The sequence below is a fragment of the Macaca nemestrina genome, chromosome 11 (assembly GCF_043159975.1).
Source record: "Macaca nemestrina isolate mMacNem1 chromosome 11, mMacNem.hap1, whole genome shotgun sequence".
Lineage (NCBI taxonomy): Eukaryota > Metazoa > Chordata > Mammalia > Primates > Cercopithecidae > Macaca > Macaca nemestrina.
The window spans coordinates 20,550,599-20,567,282 of record NC_092135.1 but is presented as its reverse complement, the minus strand read 5'-3'; the positions used below and the strand labels follow the sequence as shown (position 1 = coordinate 20,567,282).

The following is a 16,684-nucleotide window of genomic DNA, read 5'->3' as shown; positions in this document are numbered from 1 at the left end:
TACTAAAAATACAAAAATTAGATGGGCGTGGTGGCACGCACCTGTAGCCCCAGGTACTCAGGAGGCTGAGGCAGGAGAATCACTTGAACCTGAGAGATGGAAATTGCAGTGAGCCGAGATCCCGCCACTGCACTTCAGCCTGGTGACACAGTGAGACTCCGTCTCAAAAAAAAAAAAAAAGTTCACTTTGATAATTAATTTTTTTTTTTTATTTTTTCCAGGTGTATGGTTGCTGATGAAGTAAGTGTTTCAATGGTTTTTATGTCTTTTATAAGATTACACAGCTAGTTTTTGGTGTCTACTATTTTCCATGTACTCTTTCTCCATACAACTATATGTCTATATATGGGAATGGGGGGAGAGAGAAAGATGGGAGGGTGAGAAGGGAGGGGAGAGGGAATGAGAATGAATGAATGTGTGTGTTTGTGTGTGTGTGTTTGCAAGACATGCATCTGATACATATATTAATATTAACATTAGTGACCCCAAATTGTTATCCAGGATGCAGGAATGAGCTTTGAAATGCAGCCTGCCCAAAAAGCTTTTCTGTTATAATAGTACTTGCTTAAAAGCTAAAGGTTATTGTTACTTGTTTCCTATGAGTTTGAAATGTAGTGCTGAAATGGTATTTTATTATCACTCAACAGTTTGATACATTTAAATGGCATGTGCTTATATGTATCTCTATTCGTATTTTCTCTCTGAAATAGAGGCTCTTGTTACATGAACCATGATATTCTTTGTGTACATTCTCAGAGTAATATAAATCAATAAAGTTCTAATTTTTAACAACACTTTGAGAAATATGTTGCTTTTTTTCATTATATCTTTAAGAATAACAGCAAAATGGCTGGGCTCGGTGGCAATGACTCTTTTTCTAACTATAACATCTAGTCTAAATAAATGCCTATTGAATGAATGAAGAGTTCAAATTAAAAAATTAGGTAATTATAAATCAGCATGAACTATGAACCCCTATATCCACATTTCTATATAGGACTCATGTTATTCCTTAAAGAAATCCTTGAATTCTCTATTCATGTTTTTCCTTAAAAAGAGACTACAGGCCGGGCATGGTGGCTCATGCCTGTAATCCTAGCACTTTGGGAGGCTGAGGTGGGTGGATCACGAGGTCAAGAGATGGAAATCATCTTGGCCAAAATGGTGAAACCCTTTCTCTACTAAAAATACAAAAATTAGCTGGGCGTGCTGGTGGGTGCCTGTAGTCTCAGCTACTCGGGAGGCTGAGGCAGGAGAATTGCTTTAACTCGGGAGGCGGAGGTTGCAGTGAGCCGAGATCGTGCCATTGCACTCCAACCTGGGCGACAGAGCCAGATTCTGTCTTTAAAAAAAAAAAAAAAGGGACTACTACAGAGATAAGCCATTGGTGGGAGTCTATATGTAAGCACAACTAAATCACAATTAATTGGGAGAATTTTTTGATGATTCCACTTCTATTTTTTAACAATTCAGTTTCCATTTCCTTCATTTCTAATATATTTTGAAAAGTGTATGTTTTGCTGTTATTTTTTTTTTTTTTCCTTCTTTTTGAGACAGAGTCTCACTCTGTGCCCAAGCTGGAGGCAGTAGTGCGATCTCGGCTCACTGCAAGCTCTGCCTCCTGGGTTCACACCATTCTCCTGCCTCAGCCTCCCGAGTAGCTGGGACTACCAGCGCCCGCCACCACACCTGGCTAATTTTTTGTATTTTTAGTGTAGATGGGGTTTCACCACGTTAGCCGGGATGGTCTCAAACTCCTGACCTCATGATCCACCCGCCTCTGCCTCCCAAAGTGTTGGGATTACAGGCATGAGCCACCATGCCCGGCCTGTAGTCTCTTTTTAAGGAAAAATATGAATAGAGAATTTAAGGATTTCCTTAAGGAATAACATGAGTCCTATATAGAAATGTGGATATAGGGGTTCATAGTTCATGCTGATTTATAATTACCTAATTTTTTAATTTGAACTCTTCATTCATTCAATAGGCATTTATTTAGACTAGATGTTATAGTTAGAAAAAGAGTCATTGCCAGTGAAGAACTTAGCAATATAATTGGAGAAAGAAGACATAGACATCTGGGAAACAATAAACATAAATTTTTCTTTTGAAACAGGATGAATTCTTTTGTTCTTTGTTTTTTGAGTCGGAGTCTCGCTCTGTCGCCCAGACTGGAGTGCAGTGGTGCAATCTAGGCTCACTGCAAGTTTCGCGTCCCGGGTTCATGCCATTCTCTTGCCTTAGCCTCCCGAGTAGCTGGGACTACAGGTGCCCGCCACTACGCCCAGCTAATTTTTTGTAATTTTAGTAGAGACAAGGTTTCACTGTGTTAGCCAGGATGGTCTCAATCTCCTGACCTCAGGTGATATGCCCGCCTCAGTCTCCCAAAGTGCTGGGATTATAGGCGTGAGCCACCGTGCCTGGCCTGAAACAGGATGAGCTCTAAACGGCTCTTCATAAGTTAATTAATTTGAAAGTCCAAATGACTGAAAGAGACTTAAATGTTTTTAGTCCCTGAGTATGTTTTCAACAAATAGAAATGTGAACTCATTCTCCAAAACCTCACGACTAGCCATAAGTATTTCCTCTTACATAATATACAGGTATAGAAAATATATGTCATATATGTATATGTATGTGTATAAATTTTTTTCCAAACAGACCAGTTTTATGTCCACAGAAAATATATTATAAAAGGTAACAAGGCCGGGCGCGGTGGCTCACGCCTGTAATCCCAGCACTTTGGGAGGCCGAGGCGGGCGGATCACAAGGTCAGGAGATCGAGACCACGGTGAAACCCCGTCTCTACTAAAAATACAAAAAATTAGCCGGGCGCGGTTGTGGGCGCCTGTAGTCCCAGCTACTCGGGAGGCTGAGGCAGGAGAATGGCGTGAACCCGGGAGGCGGAGCTTGCAGTGAGCCGAGATCGCGCCACTGTACTCCAGCCTGGGCGACAGAGCAAGACTCCGTCTCAAAAAAAAAAAAAAAAAAAAAAAAGGTAACAAATAGTATCCTTTATGATTCCCACAAGTAAGTCATGGTGAAAAATCTTAGCAGTTATGGTACACCATTGGTACTTTGGTCCTCGCTTTGATGTTGTAGAAATTTAGATGGGCCTTAAATCTATGGAATTCAGCATGGATTGAGATAAACACTTGATCTGCACCATAACCCTTCTGATACGGTTTGGCTGTGTCCCCATACAAATCTCATCTTGAATTGTAGCTCCCATAATTCCCACGTGTGATGGGAGGGGTGACCCAGTGGAGGATAGTTGAATCATGGGGGTGGGTCTCTCCCCTGCTGTTCTCATGGTAGTAAGTCTCATGAGATCTGATGGTTTTATAAATGGGAGTTCCCCTGTGCACGCTGTCTTGCATGCTGCAGTATCAAAGATGTGACTTTGCTCCTTTTTTGCCTTCCACCATGATGGTGGAGCCTCCCTAGCCATGTGGTGGAACCATGAATTAAACCCCTTTCCTTAATAAATTACCCAGACTCGGGTGTGCCTTTATTGGCAGTGTGAGAACAGACTAATACACCTTCTTAACTCTTACATTCTCTAACAAACCATTATCCTCAGTTAACATCAGTTAACGAGTATGCAGAGTTCATGAACCCTTAGCCAGCAGGAGTCTTCCCATTGTACAAATCACTTTTCCATTTCTTATTATTTACAATTACATAGCACTTTTCACATTTGACTAATTCACATGTTGTCATCTTCTTTCAAAACCTTCTTTTTAATTGAATAAATGTCAAAATCTGTTTAATATTTCCTCAATACTTAAAAAAACTCCACTTTTCTGTCCATCATAATTACTTAATTACTTCTCTCTTTTCACCAGCATTTTTGAAGACCCGTTATTTTACACCTATTTGACTTGACAGGGTTTATGATGTTATATTTTATTAATTATGTTTATTAAGAAAAAATTCTCAACTTTATACATTAATATAAGAATCAGGCCATAGAAATAAACAGAATGGCATATAAGACTTAAGATCACAGCTCATAACCCCTAATAATCTATTTAGTGGTAGGGTTGGAGTGCCATTTTTATGGAATCTTACCATGTCAGTGTTGATGAAAGTTCATAAATTAAATGTGCTGAAGTAAAAAGAACTTGTATATATGTAAATTATATGAACTCTGGTTTAACCTTCATTCTATTTTCTAATATTGCTTTTCTTCTCTTGCTCTTATCATAAAACAGTGGTGAAGCCAGAAAAGGAAGTACAATTTATAATTTGAAGGTCAACCACTTTTTGATTTGTAAATTAAAAATAGATTTTCATGTGATGACTGTTTGACTCATCAAACAGTGAAAAGCCTTGGGAGAGCAATTTTACATCTGTGTTATTGAACCTACTTTTTTGTAAACACTTGAATACCCACTTGAAGTATTGTGTAATGTAGCTGTCTGCTGTGATCTTTTCTCCCTAGCTTTAGAAACAAATGACGTCCTTCACTGGTATTATTCCACCTTCTCTCAGTATCTTTTCATTGTTACCTTTTTCTTTTCTTTTTTTTTTTTTTTTAATAAGACCTAGGGTACATGTGCACAACATGCAGGTTTGTTACATAGATATACATGTACCATGTTGGTTTGCTGCATCCATCAACTCGTCATTTACGTTAGGTATTTATCCTAATGCTATCCCTCCCCCAGCCCCGCACCCCCTGACAGGCCCCAGTGTGTGATATTCCCTGCCCTGTGTCCAAGTGTTCTCATCGTTCAGTTCCCACCTAAGAGTGAGAACATGTGGTGTTTGATTTTCTGTCTTTGAGATAGTTTGCTGAGAATGATGGTTTCCAGCTTTATCCATGTCTGTGCAAAGAACATGAATTCATCCTTTTTTATGGCTTCATAGCATTCCATGGTGTATATGTGTCACATTTTCTTAATCCAGTCTATCATTGATGAACATTTGGGTTGGTTATTGTGAATAGTGCCCCAATAAACATATATGTGCATGTGTCTTTATAGTAGCATGATTTATAATCCTTTGGATATATACCCACTAATGGGATCACTGGGTCAAATGGTATTTCTAGTTCTAGATCCTTCAGGAATAGCCACACTGTTTTCCACAATGGTTGAACTAGTTTACAGTCCCACCAACAGTGTAAAAGTGTTCCTATTTCTCTACATCCTCTCCAGCACCTGTTGTTTCCTGACTTTTTAATGATCGCCATTCTAACTGGCGTGAGATAGTATCTCACAGTGGTTTTGATTTGCATTTCTCTGATGAGCAGTGATGATGAGCATTTTTTCATGTGTCTGTTGGCTGCATAAATGTCTTCTTTTGAGAAGTATCTGTTCATATCCTTTGCCCACTTTTTAATGGGGTTGTTTGATTTTTTTTCTTGTAAATTAGTTTGAGTTCTTTGTAGATTCTGGATATTAGCCCTTTGTCACATGGGTAGATTGCAAGAATTTTCTCCCATTCTGTAGGTTCCCTGTTCACTCAGATGATAGTTTCTTTTGCCATACAGAAGCTCTTTAGTTTAATTAGATCCCATTTGTCAATTTTGACTTTTGTTGCCATTGCTTTTGGTGTGTTAGTCATGAAGTCCTTGCCCATGCCTATGTCCTGAATGGTATTGCCTAGGTTTTCTTCTAGGGTTTTTTTTTTTTAATGTTGAAAATTATAAAACTTTATTGAAGGGCATAAAAGATATAAACAGACAGATATACCATGTTCATAAATACAAAGCCTTGGTATTATAAATAAGACCATTCTCCTCAAATTGATCTTATAAATTCAATGCAGTTATTTTCTTTTTTTATTATTATTATTTATTTTTATTTTTATTTTTATTTTTTGAGACAGAGTCTCACTCTGTCACCCAGGCTGGAGTGCAGTGGCCGGATCTCAGCTCACTGCAAGCTCCACCTCCCAGGTTTACACCATTCTCCTGCCTCAGCCTCCCGAGTAGCTGGGACTACAGGTGCCTGGCTATTTTTTTTGTATTTTTTAGTAGAGACGGGGTTTCACTATGTTAGCCAGGATGGTTTTGATCTTCTGACCTCATGATCTGCCCATCTCGGCCTCCCAAAGTGCTGGGATTACAGGCTTGAGCCACCGCGCCCGGCCGTTCTTTTTTTATTATTATTATGTTCTAGGGTACATGTGCACAATGTGCAGGTTTGTTACATATGTATACCTGTGCCATGTTGGTGTACTGCACCCATTAACTCGTTATTTACATTAGGTATATCTCCTAATGCTATCCCTCCCCCCCCCACACCACATGACAGGCCCCAGTGTGTGGTGTTCCCCTTCCTGTGTCCAAGTGTTCTCATTGTTCATTTCCCACCTGAGTGAGAACTTGCGGTGTTTGGTTTTTGGTCCTTGTGATAGCTTGCTGAGAATGATGGTTTCCAACTTTATCCATGTCCCTACAAAGGACATGAACTCATCCTTTTTTATGGCTGCATAGTATTCCATGGTATATATGTGCCACATTTTCTTTTTTTTTTTTTTTTTTTTTTTTTGAGACGGAGTCTCGCTCTGTAGCCCAGGCTGGAGTGCAGTGGCCGGATCTCAGCTCACTGCAAGCTCCGCCTCCCGGGTTCACGCCATTCTCCTGCCTCAGCCTCCCGAGTAGCTGGGACTACAGGCGCCTGCCACCTCGCCTGGCTAGTTTTTTGTATTTCTTAGTAGAGACGGGGTTTCACCGTGTTAGCCAGGATGGTCTCGATCTCCTGACCTCGTGATCCGCCCGAATGTGCCACATTTTCTTAATCCAGTCTATCATTGATGGACATTTGGGTTGGTTCCAAATCTTTGCTATTGTGAATAGTGTCGCAGTAAACATACGCGTGCATGTGTCTTTATAGCAGCATGATTTATAGTCCTTTGGGTATATACCCAGTAATGGAATGACTGGGTCAGATGGTATTTCTAATTCTAGATCCTTGAGGAATCACCACACTGTCTTCCACAATGGTTGAACTAGTTTACAGTCCCACCGATAGGTAAAAGTGTTCCTATTTCTTCTCCACATCCTCTCCAGCACCTGTTGTTTCCTGACTTTTTAATGATTGCCGTTCTAACTGGTATGAGATGGTATCTCATTGTGGTTTTGATTTGCATTTCTCTGATGGCCAGTGGTGATGAGCATTTTTTTCATTTGTCTGTTGGCTGCATAAATGTCTTCTTTTGAGAAGTGTCTGTTTATATCCTTCGCCCACTTTTTGATGGGGTTGTTTGTTTGTTTTTTCTTGTAAATTTGTTTGAGTTCTTTGTAGATTCTGGATATTAGCCCTTTGTCACATGGGTAGATTGCCAACATTTTCTCCCATTCTGTAGGTTGCCTGTTCACTCTGATGGTAGTTTCTTTTGCTATGCAGAAGCTCTTTAGTTTAATTAGATCCCATTTGTCAATTTTCACTTTTGTTGCCATTGCTTTTGGTGTTTTAGACATGAAGTCCTTGCCCATGCCTGTGTCCTGAATGGTATTGCCTAGGTTTTCTTCTAGGGTTTTTATGGTGTTAGGTCTAACATTTAAGTCTTCAATCCATCTTGAATTAACTTTTGTGTAAGGTGTAAGGAAGGGATCCAGTTTCAGCTTTCTACATCTGGCTAGCCAATTTTCCCAGCACCATTTATTAAATAGGGAATCCTTTCCCCATTTCTTGTTTTTCTCAGGTTTGGCAAAGATCAGATGGTTGTAGATGTGTGGTATTATTTCTGAGGGCTCTGTTCTGTTCCATTAGTCTATATGTTTTGGTACCAGTACCATGCTGTTTTGGTTACTGTAGCCTTGTAGTATAGTTTGAAGTCAGGTAGCGTGATGCCTCCAGCTTTGTTCTTTTGGCTTAGGATTGACTTGGCAATGAGGGCTCTTTTTTGGTTCCATATGAACTTTAAGGTAGTTTTTCCAATTCTGTGAAGAAAGTCATTGGTAGCTTGATGGGGATGACATTGAATCTATAAATTACCTTGGGCATTATGGCCATTTTCATGATATTGATTCTTCCTATCCATGAGCATGGAATGTTCTTCCATGTGTTTGTGTCCTCTTTTATTTCATTGAGCAGTGGTTTGTAGTTCTCCTTGAAGAGGTCCTTCACATCCCTTGTAAGTTGGATTCCTAGGTATTTTATTCTCTTTGAAGCAATTGTGAATGGTAGTTCACTCATGATTTGGCTCTCTCTTTGTCTGTTATTGGTGTATAAGAATGCTTGTGATTTTTGCACATTGATTTTGTATCCTGAGACTTTGCTAAAGTTGCTTATCAGCTGAAGGAGATTTGGGCTGAGACGATGGGGTTTTCTAAATATACAATCATGTCATCTGCAAACAGTGACAATTTGACTTCTTCTTTTCCTAATTGAATACCCTTTATTTCTTTCTCTTGCCTGATTGCCCTGGCCAGAACTTCCAACATTATGTTGAATAGAAGTGGTGAGAGAGGGCATCCCTGTCTTGTGCCAGTTTTCAGAGGGAATGCTTCCAGTATTTGCCCATTCAGTATGATATTGGCTGTGGGTTTGTCATAAATAGCTCTTATTATTTTGATATACGTTCCATCAATACCTAGTTTATTTAGAATTTTTAGCATGAAGGGCTGTTGAATTTTGTTGAAGGCCTTTTTTGGCATCTGTTGAGATAATCATGTGACTTTTGTCACTGGTTCTGTTTATATGCTGGATTACGTTTATTGATTTGCACATGTTGAACCAGTCTTGCATCCCAGGGATGAAGCCGATTTGATCACGGTGGATAAGCTTTTTGATGTGCTGCTGGTTTCTGTTTGCCAGTATTTTATTGAGGATTTTTGCATTGATGTTCATCAAGGATATTGGTCTAAAATTCCCTTTTTTTGTTGTATCTCTACCAGGCTTTGGTATCAGGATGATGCTGGTCTCATAAAAAGAGTTAGGGAGGATTCCCTCTTTTTCTATTGGTTGGAATAGTATTAGAAGGAATGGTCCCAGCTCCTCTTTGTATCTCTGGTAGAATTCAGCTGTGAATCCGTCTGGTCCTGGACTTTTTTGGGTTGGTAGGCTATTATTGCCTCAATTTCAGAGCCTGTTATTGGTCTATTCAGAGATTCAACTTCTTCCTGGTTTAGTCTTGGGAGGGTATTTGCGTCCAGGAATTTATCCATTTCTTCTAGATTTTCTAGTTTATTTGCATAGAGGTGTTTTTAGTATTCTCTGATGGTAGTTTGCATTTCTGTGGGATCGGTGGTGATGTACCTTTTATCATTTTTTACTGTGTCTATTTCATTCTTCTCTCTTTTCTTCTTTATTAGTCTTGCTAGCAGTCTATCAATTTTGTTGATCTTTTCAAAAAACCAGCTCCTGGATTCATTGATTTTTTTTGAAGGGTGTTTTGTGTCTCTATCTCCTTCAGTTCTGCTCTGATCTTAGTTATTTCTTGCCTTCCGCTAGCTTTTGAATTTGTGTGCTGTTGCTTTTCTAGTTCTTTTACTTGTGATGTTAGGGTGTTGATTTTAGATCTTTTCTGCTTTCTTTTATGGGCATTTAGTGTTTAAAATTTCCCTCTACACACTCCTTTAAAGGTGTCCCAGAGATTCTGGTATGTTGTGTCTTTGTTCTCATTGGTTTCAAAGAACATCTTTATTTCTGCCTTCATTTTGTTATTTACCCAGTAGTCATTCAGGAGCAGATTGTTCAGTTTCCATGTAGTTGTGCGGTTTTGAGTGAGTGTCTTAATCCTGAGTTCTAATTTGTTTGCACTGAGGTCTGAGAGACAGTTTGTTGTGATTCCTGTTCTTTTACATTTGCTGAGGAGTGCTTTACTTCCAATTATGTGGTCAATTTTAGAATAAGTGTGATGTGCTGAGAAGAATGTATATTCTGTTGATTTGGGGTGGAGAGTTCTGTAGATGTCTATTAGGTCTGCTTGGCGCAGAGATGAGTTCAAGTCTTGGATATCCCTGTTAACCTTCTGTCTTGTTGATCTCTCTAATATTGACAGTGGGGTGTCAAAGTCTCCTGTTATTATTGTGTGGGAGTCTAGGTCTCTTTGTAGGTCTCTAAGGACTTGCTTTATGAATCTGGGTGCTCCTGTATTGGGTGCAGTATATTTAGGATAGTTAGCTCTTCTTGTTGAATGGATCCCTTTACCATTATGTAATGGCCTTCTTTGTCTCTTTTGATCTTTGTTGGTTTAAAGTGTTTTTTATCAGAGACTGGGATTGCAACCCCTGCCTTTTTTTTTTTTTTTTTTTTTTTTTTTTGCTTTCCATTCGCTTGGCAGATCTTCCTCCATCCCTTTATTTTGAGCCTATGTATGTCTTTGCAGGTGAGATGGATCTCTTGAATACAGCACACTGATGTATCTTGACTTTTTATCCAATTTGCCAGTCTGTGTCTTTTAATTGGGACATTTTGCCCATTTACATTTAAGATTAATATTGTTATGTGTGAATTTGATCCTGTCATTATGATGTTAGCGGTTATTTTGCCCGTTAATTGATGCAGTTTCTTCATAGCATCGATGGTCTTTACAATTTGGCATGTTTTTGCAGTGGCTGGTACCGGTTGATTCTTTCCATGTTTAGTGCTTCCTTCAGGAGCTCTTGTAATGCAGGCCTGGTGGTGACAGAATCTCTCAGCATTTTCTTGTCTGTGAAGAATTTTGTTTCTCCTTCACTTATGAAGCTTAGTTTGACTGGATATGAAATTCTGGGTTAAGTAAATTGCCCAAGGACATATAACTAGAAGATGCCAGGACCTGAAATTTGACCTGAAGTCAAATAATTGGAGTGATTCAGCTCCAACTCTCACTATCAATTTCTTTTACAGTTCCCAGGTACCAAACTTTCTATTTTTGAAATAGGACTCTTGAGGACAGAATTTGGAAGACACAGGACTCAAAGGAATAAGACGGTAACGTTAGAATGAAGGTGATCGAGTTAAGATTTTGTGTTGGTGAGACTACACGGTAGTCCTTTAAGTCAGTGTCACCTGTGTGCTTACTTCCTTGCTTCTTAGTCCAACTTTATTATTTTTGAATGTGCTTTTTTTTAAAAAAAAAACTTAATTTAAAACAATTTTAGATTTACATAATTGTTAGAAAGATATTACAGAGTTCCTGTATACCCACACCCAGTTTCCCCTATTATTGATATCTTAGATTAGTATGGTACATTTGTCTCAATTAATGACCCAATATTAATATATTATTGTTAACTGCAGACCATACTTTATGCAGGTTTTCTCAGTTTTTCTCTCATGTCCTTTTTTTTAAAAAAAGAAAAAAACAACTACGATTTCATCCAGGAACACATTACTACATATATTAGTAATGTCTCTTTAGGCTTCTCTGGGTTGTAACAATTTCTCACACTCCCTTTGTTTTTGAAGACCTTTACAGTCCTGAAAATTAATGGTTAAGTACTTTGTAGAATGTCCCTTATTTGGGATTCAACTGGTGTTTTCCTCATGGTTATACTAGGGTAATATGTTTTTGGTGGGGAAGACCATAGAGATGAAGTACTGTTGTCATCACATCATACAAAGTATGCATACTGTCAATATGATTTATCACTGTTAATGTTAATCCTGATCACCTGGCTTAAAGTAGTGTTTGCCAGCTTTTCTTACTGAAAAGTTACTCATTTTTTCCCCCTTTTTTATACTGAATTTTTGGGAAGAAAGTAAGTATGCACAGCCTGTACTTAAGGAATGGAGAGTTGTGTTTTACTTTTTTTTTTATTTTTTTTTTGAGATGGAGTCTCACTCTGTCACCCAGGATGGAGTGCAATGGCACAATCTCGGCTCACTGCAACCTCCACCTCCCGGGTTCAAGTGATTCTCCTGCCTCAGCCTCCTGAGTAGTTGGGATTACAGGCACCCACCACTACGCCTGGCTAATTTTTGTATTTTTAGTAGAGACGGGCTTTCGCCATGTTGGTCAGGCTGGTCTCAAACTCCTGACCTCAAGTGATCCGCCCACCTCAGCCTCCCAAAGTGCTGGGTTTACAGGTGTGAGCCACCGTGCCTGGTTGTGTTTTACTTTCTTAAGCTTGTAGTAGTCAGAGTTCTTTAGAGGGACAGAACTAATAGAATAGATACATATATAAAGGGGAGTTTATTAAATATTAACTCACACAATCACAGGGTCCCACGAGAGGCCATCAGCATTCTGAGGAACGAGGAAGCCAGTTCTAGTTCCAAAACTGAAGAAGTTGGAGTCCAGTGTTCAAGGACAGGAAGCATCTATCTAGCACAGCAGAAAGATGTAGGCTGGAAGGCTAGGCCAGTCTCTCTTCTCACGTTTTTCTGCCTGCTTATATTCTAGCCATGATGGCAGCTGATTATATTGTGCCCACCCAGATTAAGGGTAGGTCTGCCTTTGTCAGCCTGCTGACTCAAATGTTAATATTCTTTGGCAATACCCTCACATACACACCCAGGGTCAATACTTTGTATCCTTCAGTCCAATCAAGTTGACACTCAGTATTAACCATCACAAAGCTGGAGTAAATACATAAATTATTTGGAATTCATTCATTCATTTATTTACTTAATCATGTATTTATATCATTGTGGACTCATGGATATTAATTGTATACTTTGAGTTATAATTCATTACTACTTTCTTGTTGCTCAAATCGTTTCAGCTTTGGCCATTGGGAACCCACTCCTGTGTCCCTTTGACATAACCCCTTCATTTTGGAAGTTTTTTGTTTTGTTTTTGTTGTTTGAGCATTTTCTTACTTTCTGGTACTACAGGATGCTTCAGGCTCATCTTGTGCGTTTCTGGTCCCAGTCTAGAATCAGTCATTTCTCCAAAAAAAACCTAATTTCATTTTACTGAAGATTAATACTAGAATGAGGACCTGGGCGTTCCATTTCTCCGGGAGTGTCCTTCCTTCTAGGTTCTATGAGCTTGTAGAGCAAGGAGATTATGTATACTAACTTGTGTGTGTATTTATACATAGATATACACATATATATTTATATATGTGTGTATATATGTGTGTGTGTGTGTGTATATATATATGTACATGTATAGCAGGGTGTGAAGGCCAGCAATCCTTGATGTTCCTTGGTTTGCAGATGCTGTGCACATGTATTGCTATGCACACACATTGCTATGCACACACGTTGTTATGCACACACATTGTGTATCTGTCATCTTTAACCCTAACAGTGGGTCCCACCGTCTGCCATCTATTTACTTAATTGCTAATTTCCACTATACATGAATAGCGATTTCACAGTTGTTAACGTGTACCTCTATGGGAAAAAACTTTATTAGCTAGAGCATGATATAATGTACAGTTCCTTTTGACTTTATTATTACAGACTCCATTCATTTCCAGTGTTACTCAGGTCAGCACCTTATTCCCCCACACCCTCCAGTGAGGGTATTTCAGACATTTGTAATACATATACATTCTTTTATCACATTTTGTTTTCCATCCTGGTATCCTTGACCTCCTCAGTTATTTTTAAAATATTTGCGTATATTCAGGTTTACTCTTTATGTGATAAAGTTCTATGGATTTTCACAAATGCGTAATGTCTTGTATTCATCATTATAGTATCATACAGAACAGTTTCACTAACCTACACAATCCCTTGTGCCTCATTTATTCAATTTCCCCTAGGGCTGAACCCCTGGTAACCACTGATATGTTTAACAACTTTATAGTTGTGCCTTTTCCAGAATGTCATATAACTAGAATCCTATATTGTTTAATATTTACAGACTAGCTTTATTAACTTAGCAATATGCATTAAAATTCATCCGTGTCTTTTCGTAGCTTGATGGCTGTTTCTTTTCATCACTGATTTTTATTCCATTGGATGTACCACCGTTTGTTTTTTCATTCACAAAGTTGAAAGGACATCTTCGTTGCTTCCAATTTTTGACAATAAAGCTGCTGTACATACTCACATGTAAGTTTTTGTGTCATCATAGGTTTTCAAATCTAGGAGTGTGAAACTGCTAGATCATAGAGTGTGCCATAAGATAGTACCACAAACTGGGTGGCTTAAAATAACTGAAATTTTTACTCTCATAGCTGGAGGCTAGAAGTCTGAAATAGGTGTCAGCAGGGTAGATTTCTTCCGATGTTTTTGAGGGATAATCTGTTCCATGCCTTTCTCCTACTTTCCAGTGAAGGCCAGCAATCCTCGACATTCCTTGGTTTGCAGATGGATCACTTCATTGTCTGCCTCTGTCTTCACATGCCATTCTCCCAGAGTGTCTATGCCTCTTCCCTTATAAGGACACTAGTCAGATTGAATTAAGGTTACTCTACTATGACCTCATTTTAGCTAATTATGTCTGCAGCAAACCTATTTTTAAATAAATAAGGTCATATTCTGAAATACTAGAGGTTAGAACTTCAATATATCTTTTGGGAGGGAATTACCCAATTCAACCCATAACATACGGTAAGACTATATTTTTTAACAGAAATTGTCCAACTGTGTTTTGTATTGGCTGTACCATTTTCCGTTTCCATTAGCAGTGAATGACAGTTCCGCTTGCTCTGCATCCTCACTAGCAGTTGGTGTTATCATTTTTCTTTTAGCTATTCTAAAGTATGTGTAGTAGTATCTCATTTTCATTTGTAATTCTCTATTCACCTATGTTGTTGAGGATCTTTTCATATGCTTATCTGCCATCTGCATATCTTCTTAGGTGAGGTCTCTTCAGATCTTTTACCCATGTTTAAATTGTATTGTTTCTTTTTTTGTTGTTGAGTTTTAAGAGTTCTTTGTATATTTTAAGTATAAGTCTTTATTAGATATGTTTTAGGCTGGGCACGGTGGCTCACACCTGTAATCCCAGCACTTTGGGAGGCCAAGGCAGCCAGATCACCCGAGGTCAGGAGTTTGAGACCAGCCTGGCCAACATGGTAAAACCCCCTCTCTATCAAAAATACAAAAATTAGCCAGGTGTGGTGGCAGGCGCCTCTAATCCCAGTTACTCAGGAGGCTGAGGCAGGAGATTTGCTTGAACCTGGGAGGCAGAGGCTGCAGTGAGCTGAGATTACGCCATTGCACTCCAGCCTGGACGACAAGAGCGAAACTCTATCTCAAAAAAAAAAAAAAAAAAGATATGTTTTAATATTTTCTTCCAGTCTGTGGCTTGTCTTTTCATTCTCTTAACAGTGTCTTTCACAGAGCAGAAGTTTAGTTTAGTTTAGTTTAGTTTTGTTTTGTTTTTTTATGTAGTCTTACTCTGTTGCCCAGGCTGGAGTGTAGTGGCGTGATCTCAGCTCACTGCAGCCTCCTGATCCTGGGTTCAAGCAGTTCTCCTGTCTCTGCCTCCTGAGTAGCTGGGACAACAGGAACTGGCCACCACTCCCAGCTAATTTTTGTATTTTTAGTCAAAACAGGATTTCGCATGTTGGCTCGTCTGGTCTCAAAATCCTGACCTCAGGTGATCGGCCCACCTTGGCCTTTCAAAGTGCTGAGATTACAGGCCTATAGAGTAAAGCACTACACAGGCTAGCCCCTACCTGTTTCTTCCATTTTCTTCTGCTATTCCCTGGCAGAAATTCTAGAGACAGTTCCATCTATTTATTGTAATCTTTACCAATTACTATTTACATCACACTGGACCAGTTAATTGATCTCTCAGCTTCAACTGTCTCTTGTTTAAAGTAGGCAGTAATAATACTTTTGCCATTGGATTGCTTATGTAAAGCATAGGAGGAATACAACAACAAATGTTAGTTTTCTTTTTTTCTTCTGTTATCAAACACTGTGACCTTCTCTCTTTCTCCTCCTCTCCTCTCTCCTCTCCTCTCCTCTCCTCTCCTCTCCTCTCTCCTCTCTCCCCTCCCCACCCCTCCCCTTGCCCCTCCCCTCCCTTCCCCTCCCCTTTCTCCTCCCCTCCCTTCCCCTCCCCTCTCTTTTTTTTTGACAGAGTCTTACCCAGGCTGGAGTGCGGTGGAGCAGTCTCAGTTCACTGCAACCTCCATCTCCTGTGTTGAAGTGATTCTCATGCCTCAGCCTCCCGAGTAGCTGGGATTACAGGCATGCACCGCTACACCCAGCTAATTTTTGTATTTTTAGTAGAGACGGGATTTTGCCATGTTGGCCAGGCTAGTCTTGAACTCCTGGCCTCAAGTGATCCGCCTGCCTCGGCCTCCCAATGTGCTGCAATTACAGGTGTGAGCCACTGCACCCAGCCCATCATGACTTTTTATGCTTTACTATTTCTATGTAATTCTTTCTCTGATTAACTCCTTTCCTTCTGCATCTCATATTTTTCTCAAGTCCATCTAAAAAGTAATCCTTCAAAACATTCTTCAGATATCACTACCTCTATTTGCCATCTCTGGTTGCCTTTTGGTTCCTGTCTGCTCTCACTTCTGCTGCAGTTTGAATCATATCCTACGACACTTGTCTGGTTTTCTCCACAGATTGGAACTCCTAGGAGCCATGTGTACTTACCACAGTGCCTGGGAATATATTTCTAGTTAATGCCTCCTGAACAAATTAATGAATTTTTATTAATTTATTCTTTTTGTTGACTTAAGATCACTTGAACTAGTCAGAAAAAAGAAAAGATCTCATCACCTAGACAAACAGAGGTCTTGTCTATCAGTAATGAGTGCTTTTTTTTTTTTTTTTTTTGAGATGGAATCTTGCTTTTATCGCCTAGGCTGGAGTACAGTGGCATGATCATAGCTCACTGCAGCCTTGAACTCCTAGGCTCAAGCAATCCT

The 16,684-nt window shown here is 39.3% G+C and overlaps 1 protein-coding gene across 15 annotated transcripts in view; it reads left to right on the top strand.

The window, feature by feature from the left end:
• The window catches only part of LOC105492641 (zinc finger RANBP2-type containing 3), a 294,136-nt gene that overhangs the window by 127,023 nt on the left and 150,429 nt on the right, over nucleotides 1-16,684 (top strand). For 11 of the 15 annotated variants that reach the window (XM_071072653.1, XM_071072657.1, XM_071072652.1 and 8 more), the window contains one exon: nucleotides 222-240. The exons of the other annotated variants lie outside the window; for them this stretch is intronic. In XM_071072653.1, coding sequence (XP_070928754.1) covers nucleotides 222-240 — 19 coding nt within the window. The remainder of the gene's footprint in view (nucleotides 1-221; nucleotides 241-16,684) is intronic. 15 annotated transcript variants of the gene reach the window in all.